At 43.3% G+C, this 16,708-nt stretch overlaps 1 protein-coding gene across 5 annotated transcripts in view; it reads left to right on the plus strand.

Moving 5' to 3' along the window:
* LOC149308946 (septin-6) overlaps nucleotides 1-16,708 on the plus strand; it is a 50,891-nt gene that overhangs the window by 15,583 nt on the left and 18,600 nt on the right. For 4 of the 5 annotated variants that reach the window (XM_089536754.1, XM_089536751.1, XM_089536752.1 and 1 more), the window contains exons 3-5: nucleotides 9,871-10,066; nucleotides 11,771-11,957; nucleotides 13,417-13,578. In XM_089536754.1, coding sequence (XP_089392880.1) covers nucleotides 9,871-10,066; nucleotides 11,771-11,957; nucleotides 13,417-13,578 — 545 coding nt within the window. Of the gene's footprint in view, nucleotides 1-2,581; nucleotides 2,644-9,870; nucleotides 10,067-11,770; nucleotides 11,958-13,416; nucleotides 13,579-16,708 lie in introns of those variants that run through there. The other variant, XM_089536755.1, reaches the window with a different exon arrangement.

A 16,708-nucleotide genomic window follows, 5' to 3' on the forward strand; every position in this document is an offset into this window, starting at 1 on the left:
CTCTCTCTGCAGCCACCAAGGAACCTTTGCCAGATCTAATGCCCTCCTCGCTCAGGGCAGGCATTGCCAAGAGGCTTCTGCTATTGCTGCTGCAGGCACTGTGCCTAACAAGGTTTGGGACTCTGCCAGGAAGGCAGATGGGGGGATGGTCTCCGGCAAACCCTGGAGGACGGAGCACTGTCCTCCGAGGACTGTTTGCCGGCCTCTGACGGCCCCAAAGGGACTCTCAGAGGCCGACAAACCCAAGGCTCATTTGCTGGTCTCCGAGAGTCCCAAAGGGATCCTCAGAGGCCGGCTAATGCCCGGGGGAGGAGCCAGATGCTCCCTCCCTCTGAAAAGGGGGACAGAAGCTCCACCCCTGGGGGTGGTAGCCCCGCCCTTGGCACCCAGCCCCCATCCTGGGGGTAGAAGTCCCGCCCCTGGCATGTGAACCATGAAAAGGTTCGCCATCACTGCCCTAAATTGACTACTAAGGGAAACATAGGATTGGGTCATGAAACAAAGGGCACCCATGCCTGACATTCCTGCCGGTCTCGAGGTGAGTCCGGTCCCTCTCCATCTCTCTATACCAGGGGTAGGCAACCTTTTTGAGCCGGGGGCCGAGTTGCTGTCCCTCAGACAACTGGTGGGCCAAAGTCAATAAATGAATAAATAAATAAGGAGGGAGGAGGCCACCGGCGATCACCGTGATCGCCGGCGGCCCTGTGCGCTCCTTCTCAGCGGCTTCAACCTCCGCAGAGGCCCAGACGGAGGGAGGAGGCCACTGGCGGTGGCCCCGTGCGCTCCTTCTCAGCCTTTGCAGAGGCTTCAGCCTCCGCAGAGGCCGAGACGGAGGGAGGAGGCCGCCGGTGGTGGCCCCACGCACCCCTTCCCAGCCTCTGTGGAGGCTTCGGCCTCCGCAGAGGCCGAGATGGAGGGGGGAGGCCGCTGGCGGCGGCCCCACGGGCCCCTTCCCATCCTCTGCGGAGGCCGAAGCCTCCGCAGAGGCCAAGAGGGAGGGATATAATAATATAATATTATTATATTTAGGTGCATTTTACTAACTGACTGAAGTTCATTCTGATACACAAAAAGTCCTTGCACTTCTCCCCCCTTGCTCTTATTCGAAAAGAAAGAAAGGCAAGGAGTTCCTAGTTTTGGCACACTGTGAAAGATTGCGTTTTTCAAAACTTGGTGACCTCTTTGACAGGAAGCACTGTCTGGGCAAAGATCCAGGATGGAGCACCACTGAGAGCTGGGACTGGTCTGAAATATTCAATTCCAGGAAACACTCTTATAACTGAAAGCCATACATTAACATACTTCCCTCCTAGACAACTGATGTAGTTTGCATCTCCTCCCGATGATGTTCCACCTTCTGGTTTTTCTTAGAGGAAATCCACAGCTCATTAAATAGCTGCTAATGTTTCTTGGCAATATATCATATTGAGCAGTGACACCAGATATCTTTATTAGAGTTTCATGAAAATGGTAGAGTGCTGAACAAGCTTTTGAGTCTTACAGAATTTTTTCTTCAGGTTCAGTCTTGAAGGACAAAGTCAGGGAGAGGATGGGAGAGAACAGTCTTGATGTGGGGTGACAGAGGTCTGCAATATGGCATTTGCCGATACTCTTTGCAAACTAATTGGTTTACAACTTGTGTTTTAGGCTGCATCAGCACTGCAGAAATAATGCAGTTTGAGACCATTTTAACTGCCATGGCTCAGTGCTATGAAATCTTAGGATGTCTAGTTGGTTGTGGCACCAGAGCTCTCTAACAGAGAAAGCTAAATCTCACAAAACGACAAGTCCCAGAATTCCATAGCAATGAGCCATATCAGTTAAAGTGGTGTCAAGCTGCATTATCTGCAGTACAGATTCAACACTAGACTGTAACTCTCATCTGCCTGACCACTGGCCATATTGGCTGGGGCTGATGGTGGTTGTCATCCAAGACACCTGGCAGTTACCATGTTGGGGATAGTGGGTTTAGAATTTGCCTAGTGCATTAAATTAGGGTGGCCAGAGAATATACCTTAATCTTCCTGTCAAATTTTCCACCCTTTTCTAATGCAGTTATAAGAAATATGGTGAATGGTACTTCTGATTTTTATGCTCTTGAAGGTAACCATTCATTCAAGTTGTAAAGTTCAAGTTCATCACCAGTTTGGATGGCTTTAAAAGAGGTTTAGACAGATGCATGGGGAATAAGGTTATAATAGGTGCGAGTTGTAATAGCTGCCTTATACTTCCAGTATCACAGTATCTCTCCAAACAGCAGTTGTTGGAGAACATGTCCAAGATGATGGCATTACACTCATAACTCACCTTATGGTCTTTCCCTAAGCATCTATGGTCAGCCACCATGAGAACATAAAGCTGTACTAGATATGCATTTGGTTTGAACAGTACAGTTCTTTCATTTTTAAAAGTTTGTGGTTTGGTGTTCTTTTTGCAAACTAGTTGCGGGCATCTGGTGTAATAGACTAAGCCTATGAAAGCTTATGCTGCAAGTTTTTTCCCCTCCTGTTTATTCTCAAAGTAGTGGTTCCCTTGTTTTTGGCTTCAGATCACAGAAGTCCCAGCCAATTTGGAATGATGGGAGCTGAAGTCCAACACATCTGGAGGACCAAAGAGAGAACCGTTGTGCTACAAGATTCTTTTGTATGTTGATTCCTCTGTGTGCTGATACAGAGTAACATGGCTATGTCTTTGAATATTTCAGGCCAGATTTAGGCAAAATATCATTTTTACAGGAATGCGGTGGCTTAGTGGTTAAGATGCCAATTCTGATGCTCGCAAGGTCAGAAAGTCAGCAATACAAAACCCAAGCCCCATGTGACAAAGCGAGCTGTCCTCACTAGTCCCAGCTTCTGCCAGCCTAGCAGTTCGAAAGCATGCAAATGCAAGTACTGTAGATAAATAGATACCACTTTGGTGGGAAGAGAACTGCATTCTATGCAACCAGGCTGGGCACATGACAATGGAGTTGTCTTCAGACAACACTGGTTACCTTGGCTTGGTAATGGACATGAGCATCACCACCATCGGACACAACTAGATATTCATGTTAAGGGGAAATCCTTACCTTTACCTGATAGTGATAAATTAACGTAATGTAGAGTTTAAAAAGAACCCCATTAAAAAAACTAAAATAATTAAATCTGTTTCTTTGAAAAATGCAAATCACTGCAATTGGTGGGAATATGTTTCTAAACCATCTGATGTTTCCATAAAAAGCAGAAAGGCTTTAAGATTAGCATACTGAAACAAGTTGCTTAAAAAGTGCTTCTCCCCTGGGGCTTGAGTTGATAGGCATTCTCTCTTGCCAAGTGGTGGGTTCCCAGTGCTGTAGAGACCCAAGATAGATTTTTGGTATAAGTTAATGCTAAGCCTGGGTTTAACCCTTGGAGCATCTCAGTCATTAAGGGGAGAATGGGTCTGATGTGTAGAGTGGTTTTGTTGAGAAAATGGGAATGGCATTTTCATATATCAGAGCACAAATATTTCCAGTTCAAGGAAAGGCTACTTTGCAGGTGTATGCGCAACCCTCAATGTATATTTAGTTGAGTTGCAGTTGAAGGGGTGAAGTGACTCTGTTGTAAAAGCAATGCACAACTTGCATTATGTCTGAGGCAATGCAAATCAAGGTTAAAAGTTTTCTTTGGGAAATAATATCTATGATGTGATATTTCACAGATTAATGAATGTCCATATCAAAAGCCTGATCTCAGTTGGACTTGATTAGTCAACACCGGAGCACTTGTGAGCAGGACAGATAAAAGTGATGTTAGACTTGTGTTGGACCATTCATGACACCTTATGTGCAAGTCATTACACAATTAAGCTACATTTGTAAATGCAGCAAAAGTCAATACTTCATCACCATCCATAGTCCTCTCTTATCTCAATAGGTGATGATAATATTTGTTGTTGTTGTATGCCTTTAAGTCATTTCTTACTTATGGCAACCCTAAGGCAAACCTATAATAGAATTTTGTCAGCAAGTCTCTTCAGAGGGGGTTTGCCACTGTAACATCTGAGGTAATATTACTGTACTAATATTTAAATATGCTTAATTGTATATGTTAGGGAATTATTTGTGTATGTTACTTCAGAAATCTTTGCTACAACCTTAAAAGGTAGGGCAGAATAACCTCATATTGCATATAGGAGGCCTGAGAATGAAAGCAAGCACCTTGCCACTTAGTGACAGAAACTAAGGCTGTGTCCACACTGGAGGAATAACCCGGTTGGCACCACTTTAACTCTTGTCTGGCTGAAGGCTATGGAATTCTGAGAGTTGGAGTTTGTGCTCCCCTCTGGGCCCCACAACAAACTCCAACTCCCAGAATTCCATAGCCTTCAGCCAAGACACTTAAAGCCAGGGCCCCATAACAAACTCCAACTCACGGAATTCCATAGCCTTCAGCCAAGACACTTAAAGCCAGGGCCCCATAACAAACTCCAACTCCCAGAATTCCATAGCCTTCAGCCAAGACACTTAAAGCCAGGGCCCCATAACAAACTCCAACTCCCAGAATTCCATAGCTTTCAGCCAAGACACTTAAAGCCAGGGCCCCATAACAAACTCCAACTCCCAGAATTCCATAGCTTTCAGCCAAGACACTTAAAGCCAGGGCCCCATAACAAACTCCAACTCACGGAATTCCATAGCTTTCAGCCAAGACACTTAAAGCCAGGGCCCCATAACAAACTCCAACTCCCAGAATTCCATAGCCTTCAGCCAAGACACTTAAAGCCAGGGCCCCATAACAAACTCCCAACTCCCAGAATTCCATAGCCTTGAGCAAGAAAAGAGTTAATAATAATAATAAATAAAAATTTTATTTATATACCGCCCTTCCAACGATCAGGGCGGTGAACAACATAATAACATAATAATACAAATACATACTAAAACACATATACATATACACATATTAAAACCAAATTTAAAACCTAAACAGCCAACCCTCTTGCGGCCGATAAAAGAGGGAGGAAGGCCAACCAAGGCTTCATTCGGGGAATGCAGCTCGAAATAAGGTCTTTAAATCCCTTCTAAACTGAGCCAGGGAGGTGGCCGAGCGGAGCTCTATGGGCAGCGTGTTCCAAAGGGCCAGGGCGACAATGGAATATGACCTCCTCCCTGTGGAGGCTAGTCTGGCCCCCGGAACCTTAAGTAATTGCTGCCCAGAAGTTCTGAGGGTGCGGGGCGGAATGTATGGGGAGAGGCGGTCCTCCAGGTATCCTGGGCCCAAGCCAGGGTCCCACAATAAGCTCCAACTCCCAGAACTCCATAGCTTTCAGCTAGAAAGAGTTAAAGTGCTGCCAAACCGGGTTATTTCTCCAGTGTGGATGCAGCCTAAGATTTGACCTGCCTTAAATTCTGTATTCCACATCTTGGGAAAAGTAACTTACTTTGAACCACATCTAAAACCTTTGAGCCTGTGGAGCCAGTGGCCATGTAGTTGTATTCTTAAAAAGTAATTTTTCCAAGCTATGGTCCTCATAGCTTTAATGACAAAAAGCGGTGCCAAGCAATGCACTCGTGGATACTAGATTCTGGAGACTAGAACCTTTCATAGGAATCTAGGAAAGCTGTAGCAGGTCCATTGTCTTTGTGCGTCTGCTGGTGATCCCTCACTGACTACTTATGCTGGAAGGGAAGGATGCTGGATTAGTAGCCAACACTTGTTCTAATCCAGCAGGGTGACTCTTTTTCCCCCTTTTTTTCTTTGTGTGAATCGTTCTATCCTGCACTAATGACCAAAGTATGATGGTTTATTTAGGCCCGCCATGCAAGCATTCATGTGATGAAGCATTTGATTAAGGAGATTCCCTGCAGGTGTGCATGATGCGATGGTGTTTTGTTTTGCTTTCTCTCAAGCAAGCTTTGATGCACAGCATGCCTGCCTGTTTTTAGTCTCTTGATCTTGGCTCCTTTTACCCTGATTATTCTGTTGGTCTCTCTCTGTATGTTTGCACCACCCTCCCTGTACACAAGGGCAAGCGGCATTACAACTCTTACATGTAAATCTGTGCCTGCTTCTTGGCTGTTCACTGGCATCCATACAAATGTTGCTGCTGCCTCTTCATCTTTTGTAATCCACTCAGGATGCAGCAGTATTTGGCAACAGTGTCTGGAGCACCAATAATAATCCAATTATCAAAGTTGGATTATTGTTTTCTAATGATCAGAAAGAATGCTAAAATCACCAGAGAAAATAGCGATGGCCTTATAAAAACAGTACGTTTGTTCTTTGCTGTGTAATAATAATAATAATAATAATAATAATAATAATAATAATAATAATTTATTTATTTTTACCCGCCTCTCTGTCAAAGGACAATTGTACCTGTCTAAGTGTTAAGTTTAGATTCAGGGACTCTTAGGGGATGTTTGGGTGGCATGAGTTTTTGCAGGGCAGGGTTTGTGGAGTGAGTTATGGGAAAATGTATTTTCACAACTGTCCAGATCAATCTTTTAAGAACTTATTTTTCTTGAGCTACAACTCCCAGAATCCCCCAGCTAACATGGCCACTCCCAAAGCTCTGGTCCAGAATCAGGCCTATGGAGTCAGTAGCCCAAACCTTTGAGTCCAACTCCTTTGTTAGTCTACTGTCTGGTTCCAGCTCCTTCATAATGACAAATGTACTGTATATTAATTAGTAATAATAAATTTACTGTAGTAAAATGGTAGCAGAAAGCATTTCATCACTACCAAGTGAATAATCAGGCTACTTAGATTGATAGCATATAAAATACCTTTATTTGATTAAAATTTCTGAACAAGGAAACTTTCTTAAATTCCTGTAAAAGTAAATATGTAACAAGCCAGGCATTTAGTATTGTAGGCCTGTTACAGACAGCCAAAATAAAGCTGCTTCGAGTCACAGTGGAGGTATGGTGTTTCAATGATGCATGCGTCCTAAGAGTCCAGAAGCCACACCAAAGCCACACTCCAGTCCTTAGGGCTGGAGCATGGCTTTGGTGCAACTTCTGGACTTTTAGGACGCATGCATAATTGAAACACCATACCTCCACTGTGACTTGAAGCAGCTTTATTTTGGCTGTCTGTAACAGGCCGTAAGGATTTATTTTAAAGTCAGAGAAAGAGTCAGTACATTTCTATCCGACTCCACAGTCCTAGATTGAACTGTGGTGGTTGTAGCTATTGGCTAGTGGTCATTACAGCAGCAACATATGTAGCCCTTCCTTGCAGCAGTAGTGCAAATTTGAAGACATCTGAACTAATTATTTTCTAAGGTGAAGATTGGGCGTAATGTTGTTATAAGCAAACGTGGGAACAGCTTGCTTGGTGTAACAACAATGAGGTCTGGTACAACATTTCCACTTGAAAGCGACTCACAAATCCAGCACTGAATTTTTTGTTGGGAATGTCTTTAAGAATGTAAAGTTGGACCAATGTTACGGGTGAAAAACAAACTATGAGCCTAAACAGGCAGGCCAAAATAAAGCTGCTTCGGGTCACTTTGGAAGTATGCTATTTAAATGCTGCATGCGTCCTAAGAGGCTGGAAGTCATGTCAAAGCCATGCTCCAGTCCTAAGGACTGGAACACAGCTTTGGCTCAGCTTCTAGCCTCTTAAGATGTGTCTGTCATTTAAACAGCATACCTCCAAAGTGACCCAAAGCAGCTTTATTTTGGCCTGTCTGTTCAGGCCCTATGGGAGCCTTTTTATACTGTGTCTGTTTGCATTCATTGTTGTAAAGCAGAGCTTGGAAGAGTTCCTTTTTTTTTTAACCAGAAACTCTAAGGAATTTTGGGGAAAGTAGTACAAAATAGCTCTTGTGTCTAGGCAGGTGCTCATCAGTTCACTACACCTGCACCACATTTGATTTCATAATCCCTACGCTGAAATGGGGAGAAACTATAACACAGTGGCAGGATCATGCTATTGCTTTGCTTGCGGAAGGTTGTAATTAGGATCTTTCATTTAATGGGTTTTTAGTCAAACAGTGGGAGGGAATGAAACCTTGGAGAGCTGGTGCCAGCAGCAGTAGAAGGCTAGATTAGGGCTATACAGAATGCAGCCCCATAAGGTTGGTTGTGCAACCCTCGCAGATTCACCTTCTTTCTGACTGAAAACAAATGATTTGCTTCTCCTTGAGGGGTGCAGGGTCCCCTTATACTGTTTATTTTTAAAGCCAGAAATGAAGTTTTGGCCACTTGTGGATATTTTTTTGGGGAGTGGTGGTGGTTGTCAGACCAAACATCCCCCAAATGTCCCCTGCTGTAGCTCACTCTTGGGTTTGGGGCAGATGTGATTCTGATGAGGTGGATACCTGTGCTTCTAAACCCTCTTTAAAAATCAGGACTGTCATCTCTTAGGTTAGTCATGGACTCTCTTTGGGGCATCCTCCCACTGATGTCTGCTTGGCCCCTATGGCATTATCATTATCATTATCATTTATCAGGGATTCCCATCGTTTTGGACTTCAGCTCCCACAATTCCTGATGAGTGACCAAGTTGACTGGGACTTTTGGAATTTGAAGTCCAAAACAAACGGAAGACCAAATGGAACTACTGGGTTAGATGATGTGTTCAGTGCCACTTTATCCCCCCCCCCCCCCAGTTCTCTTGAAATGATCTTCAGAATCTTTTGCAGCTGTTGCTGTTGCCTCTTAGACCAGTAATGTAACTGAATGTCATTGTCTTGTAAGGGGATGATATAAATGAATATAATTTTTTGGAAAACATACTGCTTTTTTATTTTCAGAATATGCAAACAGTTTCCTACTAGTGCAAAAAGATTTTTTTTCTAGCAGTCTTAAAAGTCTTCCTTATTCCATTTGCTGCTTTGTGCTATTGCTTAGGTTGATGTGTGTTTCTGTGTGTGGTCACAAACTAGAAGACCTTGTTGTAATGGCTTGGGCTTCCCCACCTTCCCCCATACCTTGAGGGCAACTGCCTTTGTGATCTGTGATGCAGGAAATGTGTGTCAGTGCTTTAATGTGCTCCAAAACAACCCAACAGGCTAGGAACAAATCAGCTTGCATTTAGCTACTGCTGCTCTCTTCTGATGAAGCCGCAGGCCACAGCAGTGGGGCTGTTAAAGTGGATCATGAGGGTACAGTACTTCTACAAGGGATGCTCAGAATGCTCTCCTGCATCCAAATGTTTTATTTTAAAAAGTTTCTGAACATGGAAGTGAGGCTAGACATATGCTTGTATTCTTATTCCTAAGACTCAGAAAGAGATTTCTAGGTATCTAGCTGACCTGAAACCTGGTTTACTCTCCTATTCCATTCATCATCACAGTTAAGGCCATTTTTATGGACAAATTCAGAAACCACTAGTCCACTTTCATATGCCATTTTGCCTCTGTGTACATCTATTTTCTGCATTTTTTCCCTAATGCTCTAGCAGTGAGAGTCTATGCTCTATTGTCTTTGGGGCAAGTATTACTGGCTTGGAGATGACACCCATGGTTTGGAATTCCTTTCCTAAGTATTTTGGTTTGTCCCCTGTCCTCATCTTATATCTTTTACGTTCCTTTTACCTTTTCTGTAAGAGGGAAAAACAACTTCTGTTGTGTATTTGGTATATCTTAAATGGCTTCAAAACAAACTGAATTACCATTTGTGGAAACTTTGAGGAGTAACGATTCTAAACCAAGACATAGGACTCTATTTAAGAGTAACTTTTCTAGTTCCCGCTGTCAATTCCAGTTTTGAAAAATAAATCTTTAGAAAAACATAAATAAACATCAAAATAAGACCATGGACTCTGTAAAACTGCCCATCCCAAATGCTGACCTACATACTTTTTTGCTCTGATCTAGCACAGCTTTCCTAGTGTTCTTAAGGCTGAACAACAGACACAAAATATTTTCTGTATTTCCTTATTTTTCTCCGTGCAAAAGGAGAGACCGGGCTTGGAAAATCAACGCTGATGGATACCCTTTTCAACACCAGATTTGAAGGCGAGCCAGCTTCTCACTCACAGCCAGGAGTTCAGCTGAAATCCAGCACTTATGATCTCCAGGAAAGCAATGTCCATCTGAAATTGACCATTGTTAGCACAGTGGGCTTCGGGGATCAGATTAACAAAGAGGACAGGTAAACAAGTGGTTGTGTTCTTCATCAAATGCAAATCAGGATTTCCCTAGTTTTAGGTGCTTTCAGTCTTTCAGAATTGGTTGTAACAGTACAATACCTTAGTGGTCAACTCGAGGAAGACATAAAAAGCTGCCTTTATATGATGGCAAGTACAGACTGGACAGCCCAATAGTCTCAACCCTGCATATTATCTGGCTAGCCCAAGATCATTTTGAGGCGTGGCTAAAACAGAACTTCAAAAGGAGTTGCAGTCCAAGGAGCCCAGTTTTTCCAAACTTTGGCTAAACGTTGGGGTCAGAGCACCAACTTGGTATAGCGAAGGTCTCTTGTTTAATCCCTGACACATGCAATTAAAGGAATCTTGGGATAAAGGGATGGAAAACCTGGGACCCAGAAAAGATTCTCCAAGTTCTCATCTGGACTGCAGAAATAATGCAGTTTGACATTACTTTAAATGCCTTGATTCCATTTTATGGAATCCTGAGGTTTGTATTTTGTTGTGGCACCAGACCTCCCTGACAGAGAATCTAAGTTTTTCACAAAATTACAAATACCAGAATTGCATAACATTGAGCCATGGCAATTAAAACAGTGTGAAACTGCATTATTTCTGCAGTGCAGATTAGACCCAAGACAACACTGACTAGATAACCCAACCACATGTTGCTGTATAAATTGGCTTCATAAGTTCAACTGCTCTCATGCAGATGATTTGCTTCTGTGAATAATTCAACACTGGAGCTGGTGAACCTGAACAGGACCACAGCGCTCCTTCTCTGGGAGCTTCGTATTTGCCAGCTCTTTCTAGTTTGTGATTTTGCCTAAATTGTCCTCTGGTGATAAATTACTCACTTGAACAGGGCCAGAGGTTGGAACAATTACCCTTTTTATAGTTTTTATGGGCTTTTCCCCCCTAGAAGAGTTTATTCCTGATGTTTCTCTAGCATCTGTGGCTGGCATCTTCAGAGTTACTTTTTTTCCCTTTTTAAACTAGAACTGCTAAAGTGAAATGGAGTCCATTTTGGTCACAACTTTCTGGAGTATTTGGCAATTTGTAATCCAAAAAAGTATGGTGCCCCCCCCCCCTTTTTTTTAAGAAACCTTTCACAGGTTGCTTACCCGAGCCCTAGAAGTGGGTCTACCATTAGTAAGAATGAGGCAGTTGCTTCAGGTGGCAGGTGATAAATGGTATAGAAGGGGGCAGAGCTGTATGCGTCTGGCAGCCTGCCCTGCACTCCTTGAGGTAGCCTGGGGCAGAGGATGCTATCCTATCATCAGTGTTGAATTAAGATTCAGTTGTGGATCTAGTCATCTTCTGTAGATGGAATGGCAAGGAGGGGAATGCCATCTTGTTTGCTTCAGGCAATAAAATGTCTTGTGCCATTCCTGCTGAGCATTGAGTATTTTTACTCAAGTTGGATGCACACATAGCCAGAAACACCTCTCCATTTCTAGGACTGGAAATATTTGCTCTTTACATGGCTTTGGTTGTCAGCTGTTGTTCCTCTGATGCAAATATGAAAAAAACAAAACCAAACCTCGTGGGCTTGAGGGGAAGTACTGTTACCTTTTCATGAAAGGTTTTTGTGTAGAACAAATGATTTTAAAACTTTGCTTCTTTTCTGCTTACAAAATGTCCCATGTTTTGTAACGTGTTTCATGTTCTTTGGTGTCCCCTATCCCACCCCATTACTTCCTATAAAGCTATAAACCCATTGTGGAGTTCATTGATACCCAGTTTGAAGCTTATCTGCAAGAGGAACTGAAAATCAAGCGGGTGTTGCATAACTACCATGATTCCCGGATCCACGCCTGCGTGTATTTCATCGCCCCCACGGGCCACTCTTTGAAATCCCTGGATTTGGTAACAATGAAGAAACTTGACAGTAAGGTAGGAGTTGTGTTATCATCCAGTGAGGAAGTGTTGCTTGGTTACTATTCTTGGGTTTTGCCATTTCATGTGTGAAAACGTAAGTGACGGCATGTTCCCCACCCCCTCTCTTCAACCGTGATGTCTCCTTTACCTTGGAGATGGGTCAAAGCTTTGTGACAGAAAACATGCTGTAAAAGCGGAAGGTTCTGGATTCAGTCTCTAGCATCTCTAGTTTTAAAAGGATGAAAGAATACTAGGCCTAGAAAGTCCTTTCTGTACCAGGGCTACTGCCAGTCAGAGTAGTCAACACTGGACTAAACAGAGCAACATTGAGCCCATACAGACAGGCTAAAATAAAGCTGCTTCGGGTCACTTTGGAGGTATGCTGTTTTAGCAATGCATGCATCCTAAGAGTCCAGAAGCTGCGCCAAAACTATGCTACAGTCCTTAAGCACTGGAGTGCAACTTTGGCGCAACTTCTGGCCTCTTAAGATGCGTGTGTCATTTAAACAGCATACTTCCAAAGTGACTCGAAGCAGCTTTATTTTGGCCTGTCTGTACAGGCCCACTGTTAGCATAAAGTATAAGGTCAGTACAGTATAAATGGAATCTCCAGTTTAAAAGAAAAGAATCCAGGAGTAGCGGGTCTACAGAATCCTTTTTGTGCTGGAAACCTTGAAGAGGGATGTGTGTGGGTGCACATGTGCACACACATGTGTGTATATGTGCATGCCTTCAAGTCACCTATTGACTTAGGCCGCCTCCCTGAATTTCATAGTTTTCTTAGGCAAGGAATACTCAGAGGTGATTTGGCCAGTTCCTTGCTCTGAAATATAGCCCACAGCATCTGGTATTCATTGGCAGCCTCCCATCCAAGTTCTAACTAGAGATGACTCTGCTTCTCTTCCAAGATCAGACAGCATGTGGTGCCTATAGAGATTTTTATTTATCCCTTGGAGAGTAACTTCCAGTCAAAGTAGTCAACATTGGACTAAACAGAGCATTGTTGGCGGGGCACAAACCACCAGAAAGAGGTGTGTCCCTGGTGCCTCTCTTTGCTCTGCAGGAGCGCCGCAGCAACCAAATTGAACGGCGTTCCTGCGGAGCAAAAAAGGAACACCGGGAAGCAGCTCCTTTTTTGCGGTGCACTTCCGCGCCCTAAAGCGCCAGCGATGCCACGGTGACATCGCAACTGCGCCACCCCATTTGGAGGCGGTGCAGCTGCGATGTCACCAGTACGCACCGCGTCTGGTGGGTGCACTGCAGCTGCGGCGCCCTCCTCACGTGCGAGGGCTGCCGGGCATGTGGGTGCTCCGCCCACCAGGCAGCCCTCACACATGACTAGGGCACCTCAAAGGCCTGTCTGTTCCGGGCCGTTGTTACTCAGTATAAGGTCGTTTCATGTGCTGTGGAAAAATCAGCTCAACTTTGTACATCCTGCCCCTCCTCTGTTTCTTCTTCCTTGGTTTTCCTACAGGTAAATATCATCCCTATTATTGCCAAATCAGATGCCATTTCCAAGAGCGAACTGACGAAATTCAAAATAAAGATCACAAGTGAACTTGTCAGCAACGGGGTTCAAATCTACCAGTTTCCTACAGATGATGAGTCCGTAGCAGAAATCAATGGAACTATGAATGTAAGCTAAAAATGAAAAGCTGCTATGGTTTTTCCAAATCAGTGGTTTTCAATGTCTTTTATTTGCAAAATGAGAATAATTACATTAGCTTACCTTTGTTATAGGAATTAACTTGATAATATTACAGATGAAGCACTTTGGATGTTAAAACAAGATATAAATGCTATTGTTGCTATTTTAAAGCATAGAACGAGAGGTATCTTTTATTAAAAGTCCATTCAGATTGGTTCAGCAAAAATGGATTCTCCATAGTGAACTAAAAACCTTTCACTAGATAATCCAGCCTTTCTCAAATAGTGGGGCAGGCCCCCCGGGGGGGGGGGGGGCGCGAGGCTCTGTTATGCAGAGGTGTACTTATAACAATTTTATAGACAAATGATGCTATTTACGGTCGCGCGGGGGGCGCGAAATGTTTTCTTCTTCCTAGGGGGGGCATGACAGAAAATAATTGAGAAGCACTGAGATAATCTAACCTGGTTGGTATGATATTATTCTTGATCCAGCAGTTGGCTTTACTTTCACAGGCATTTTCTGAAACAGCTTAACTATCTATTCCTAAGGAAAAATCAGAGTTGAGACTCATGATAGTTCATTATTTATTTCCTTATTTATGTACACATATTTCTAAACTACTTAAATATGTGCAATGATAAAACATGCACTATTATCATACACATTGTTAAAATACAACATTTACGTTGTCCATAAAATAGGTAGTAAATTGTTCTACACCTAGAAGGCTTTCGCAAACAGGTAAGCTTTTGATAAAGCTCTAAAAATAAAAATGGTTGGAGCATATAAAATGTTAGAAGGAAGAGTATCCTGCATAGTGGGTGCCACTGCTCTGAAGAGAGAAGTGAACCAGCATTGTTTAGTGGTTTGAGCATTGGACTGTGACTCTGGAGACCTGGATTTGAATCCCCATTAAGCTATGAAAACCCACTGGCTGACCTTGGGCAAGTCTCACTCTCTCAGCCTCAAAGAAGAGCAATGGCAACCCCACTCTGAAGAAACCTGCCAAGAAAAGGGTCATGATAAGTCGGAAATGACTTGAAGGCATGCAACACATACACATTCAAAGGAGAAGCATTTCACATAGCTAGGTCTCACATTGTTTAGTAATTTATATATTTTTCAGAAAACTTAAACCTGACCCTATAGTTATACCTGAAAATTACTGCCTGTGGACTGCCCCTTGGTCATTGCATGACCTGCCTTTGTCCATTGCCCCTATTGAAAACCATTGCAGCAACTTTCAGCCGTGAGACTCAGAAGCTTGCCTTAAGAGAAAACCCCCAAAGGTCTCTACAACCCATCTGTAGAGATTATGTAGAATACTATAGAGTGCCTTCATCGGCATAATCTAGTGAACAGTATGTGGCTTGAGACCTGAATTCACATTTCACAACTCATTCTTAGGATGTATAAACAAGAAGCAGGGGTTTTCCCCAATAAATAGAAGAAGAAGAAGAAATAATAAGGGACCTGTGGGGGTTGAGATTAGCATGCCAGTTAAACGCGGAAACCTTTCTTCCCTCCTTTTGCTCTTGCGATTAGTCCAGTTGCGTCTCCTTTCAGCTGGCAGAGTGGCAGCTCTGCTAGGTTGCTGGAGTAATTATACGGCTCAGGTGGCATTGGCCTCCCTCTCCTTTTTCCCCGTCTGATTCCCTGTGGGCAAGAACCGCATGCCACTCTGGGCTACTATGGATTGGGAACACAACCCTCACCCACAGAGATTTGTGGAGAGGAAGTAGGAGGATTCGTTCTCACCTCTTGCTATTTTTCTCTAATTGTAAGGGGAGGTTCCTTCCCTTCTTACCCCTGCCTTTATCCTCCCCTCTAAATTTGCCACCCTCCTCTCTGTATACAGACCTCCTACTTTACTTTATAAAACTGATATTCAAAAGGGAGGCTGAGACAGAGAACAAAAAAAGAATGGTAAAGTGCTGTACCGCCTTGCCCACACATTGTGTCGCACTGCAATGGCATAGAAATGATTTAATTACAGCAATGGTATATAGCGGTAATATTATTGTTATAAGGCTTTCTGAGGCAATTGTGTAGCCTTGTAGATTTCCCCCTCCCTCAAAGGTTACTCTTTTACATCTACCCTTCTCTCCACACTGTTTTCTGGCAGCCGTCTTTGGCTCTTGCTGTCGAGGGCTGTAAGAAATAAATTTCCCATTCATTTCCTGTTGGGTGGAGGCTTGTCTTCATGTGCCATTTCTCATGGCTGGGGATGCATGCTATTTCTGTGCCTGGTGCTTTTGTTTTCCCAAACCTAGCAATGAGTTCTCTTGGTTGCTTTGGGTTTTGTTTTTTGTGTTTGATTATTATTTTTTTGCATTTTTAAACATGCGTTTTAAAGTGAAAGAACAAAAGTTAACATAAATTTTCAGCGCAGTTGTTTATTTAACACATTTCTGCCATGATTGGGAAAGACTCATTGTTCCTTTGCAATGGGCTGGGCTGACATTGTCCCTAGCAATGTTAGGTCAAAACCTTCAGCCAGCCAGAAGACATCAAAGGATTTCTTGTATGTACTATTTAGGGACATAAATGCAAAAGTTGTGGGCACAAAAGCACCTGGACAACTAAGGCTGCATCTGCACTGCAGAAATAAAGCAGTTAAACACCAGTTTAACTGTCATGGCTTCATGTTAAGGGATCCTGGAATTTGTAGTTTGTTGTGGCACCAGAGCACTTTGGCAGAGAAGGCTAAATATCTCACAAAGCTAGGAATCTTGTAATTCCATAGCACTAAACCATGGCAGTTCAAGCAGTGTCTCCACATCAAATGGAACTGGTGCAAATAACGTCTCCCTGTTCTTGTTCCTGCCAGAGCTTCTAATTGCAGCAACTGGACACCAAGAGCATATATAGATTGCAAATTCAGTTAAGTAAGGGCCACAAACCATTGCCCCCAAACTGCATTATTTCTGCAGTGCAGATGCAACCTAGGAAGCAACACTGTGCCTCTTTATAAAGAAACAGTATGACCTAATAGCTAAGGAAGTGTGTTATAAATTGGAAGGTGCCAATTCAGATCTTGCCTCTGCCATAATCCCTCCCACACCATCTTCAGTATATTAACAATAGTAATATTATTCATATACAGTGGTACCCCGGG

Source organism: Sceloporus occidentalis, unplaced genomic scaffold (assembly GCF_023333645.1).
Source record: "Sceloporus occidentalis isolate IW3139 unplaced genomic scaffold, rSceOcc1.0.p SCAF_8, whole genome shotgun sequence".
NCBI lineage: Eukaryota > Metazoa > Chordata > Lepidosauria > Squamata > Phrynosomatidae > Sceloporus > Sceloporus occidentalis.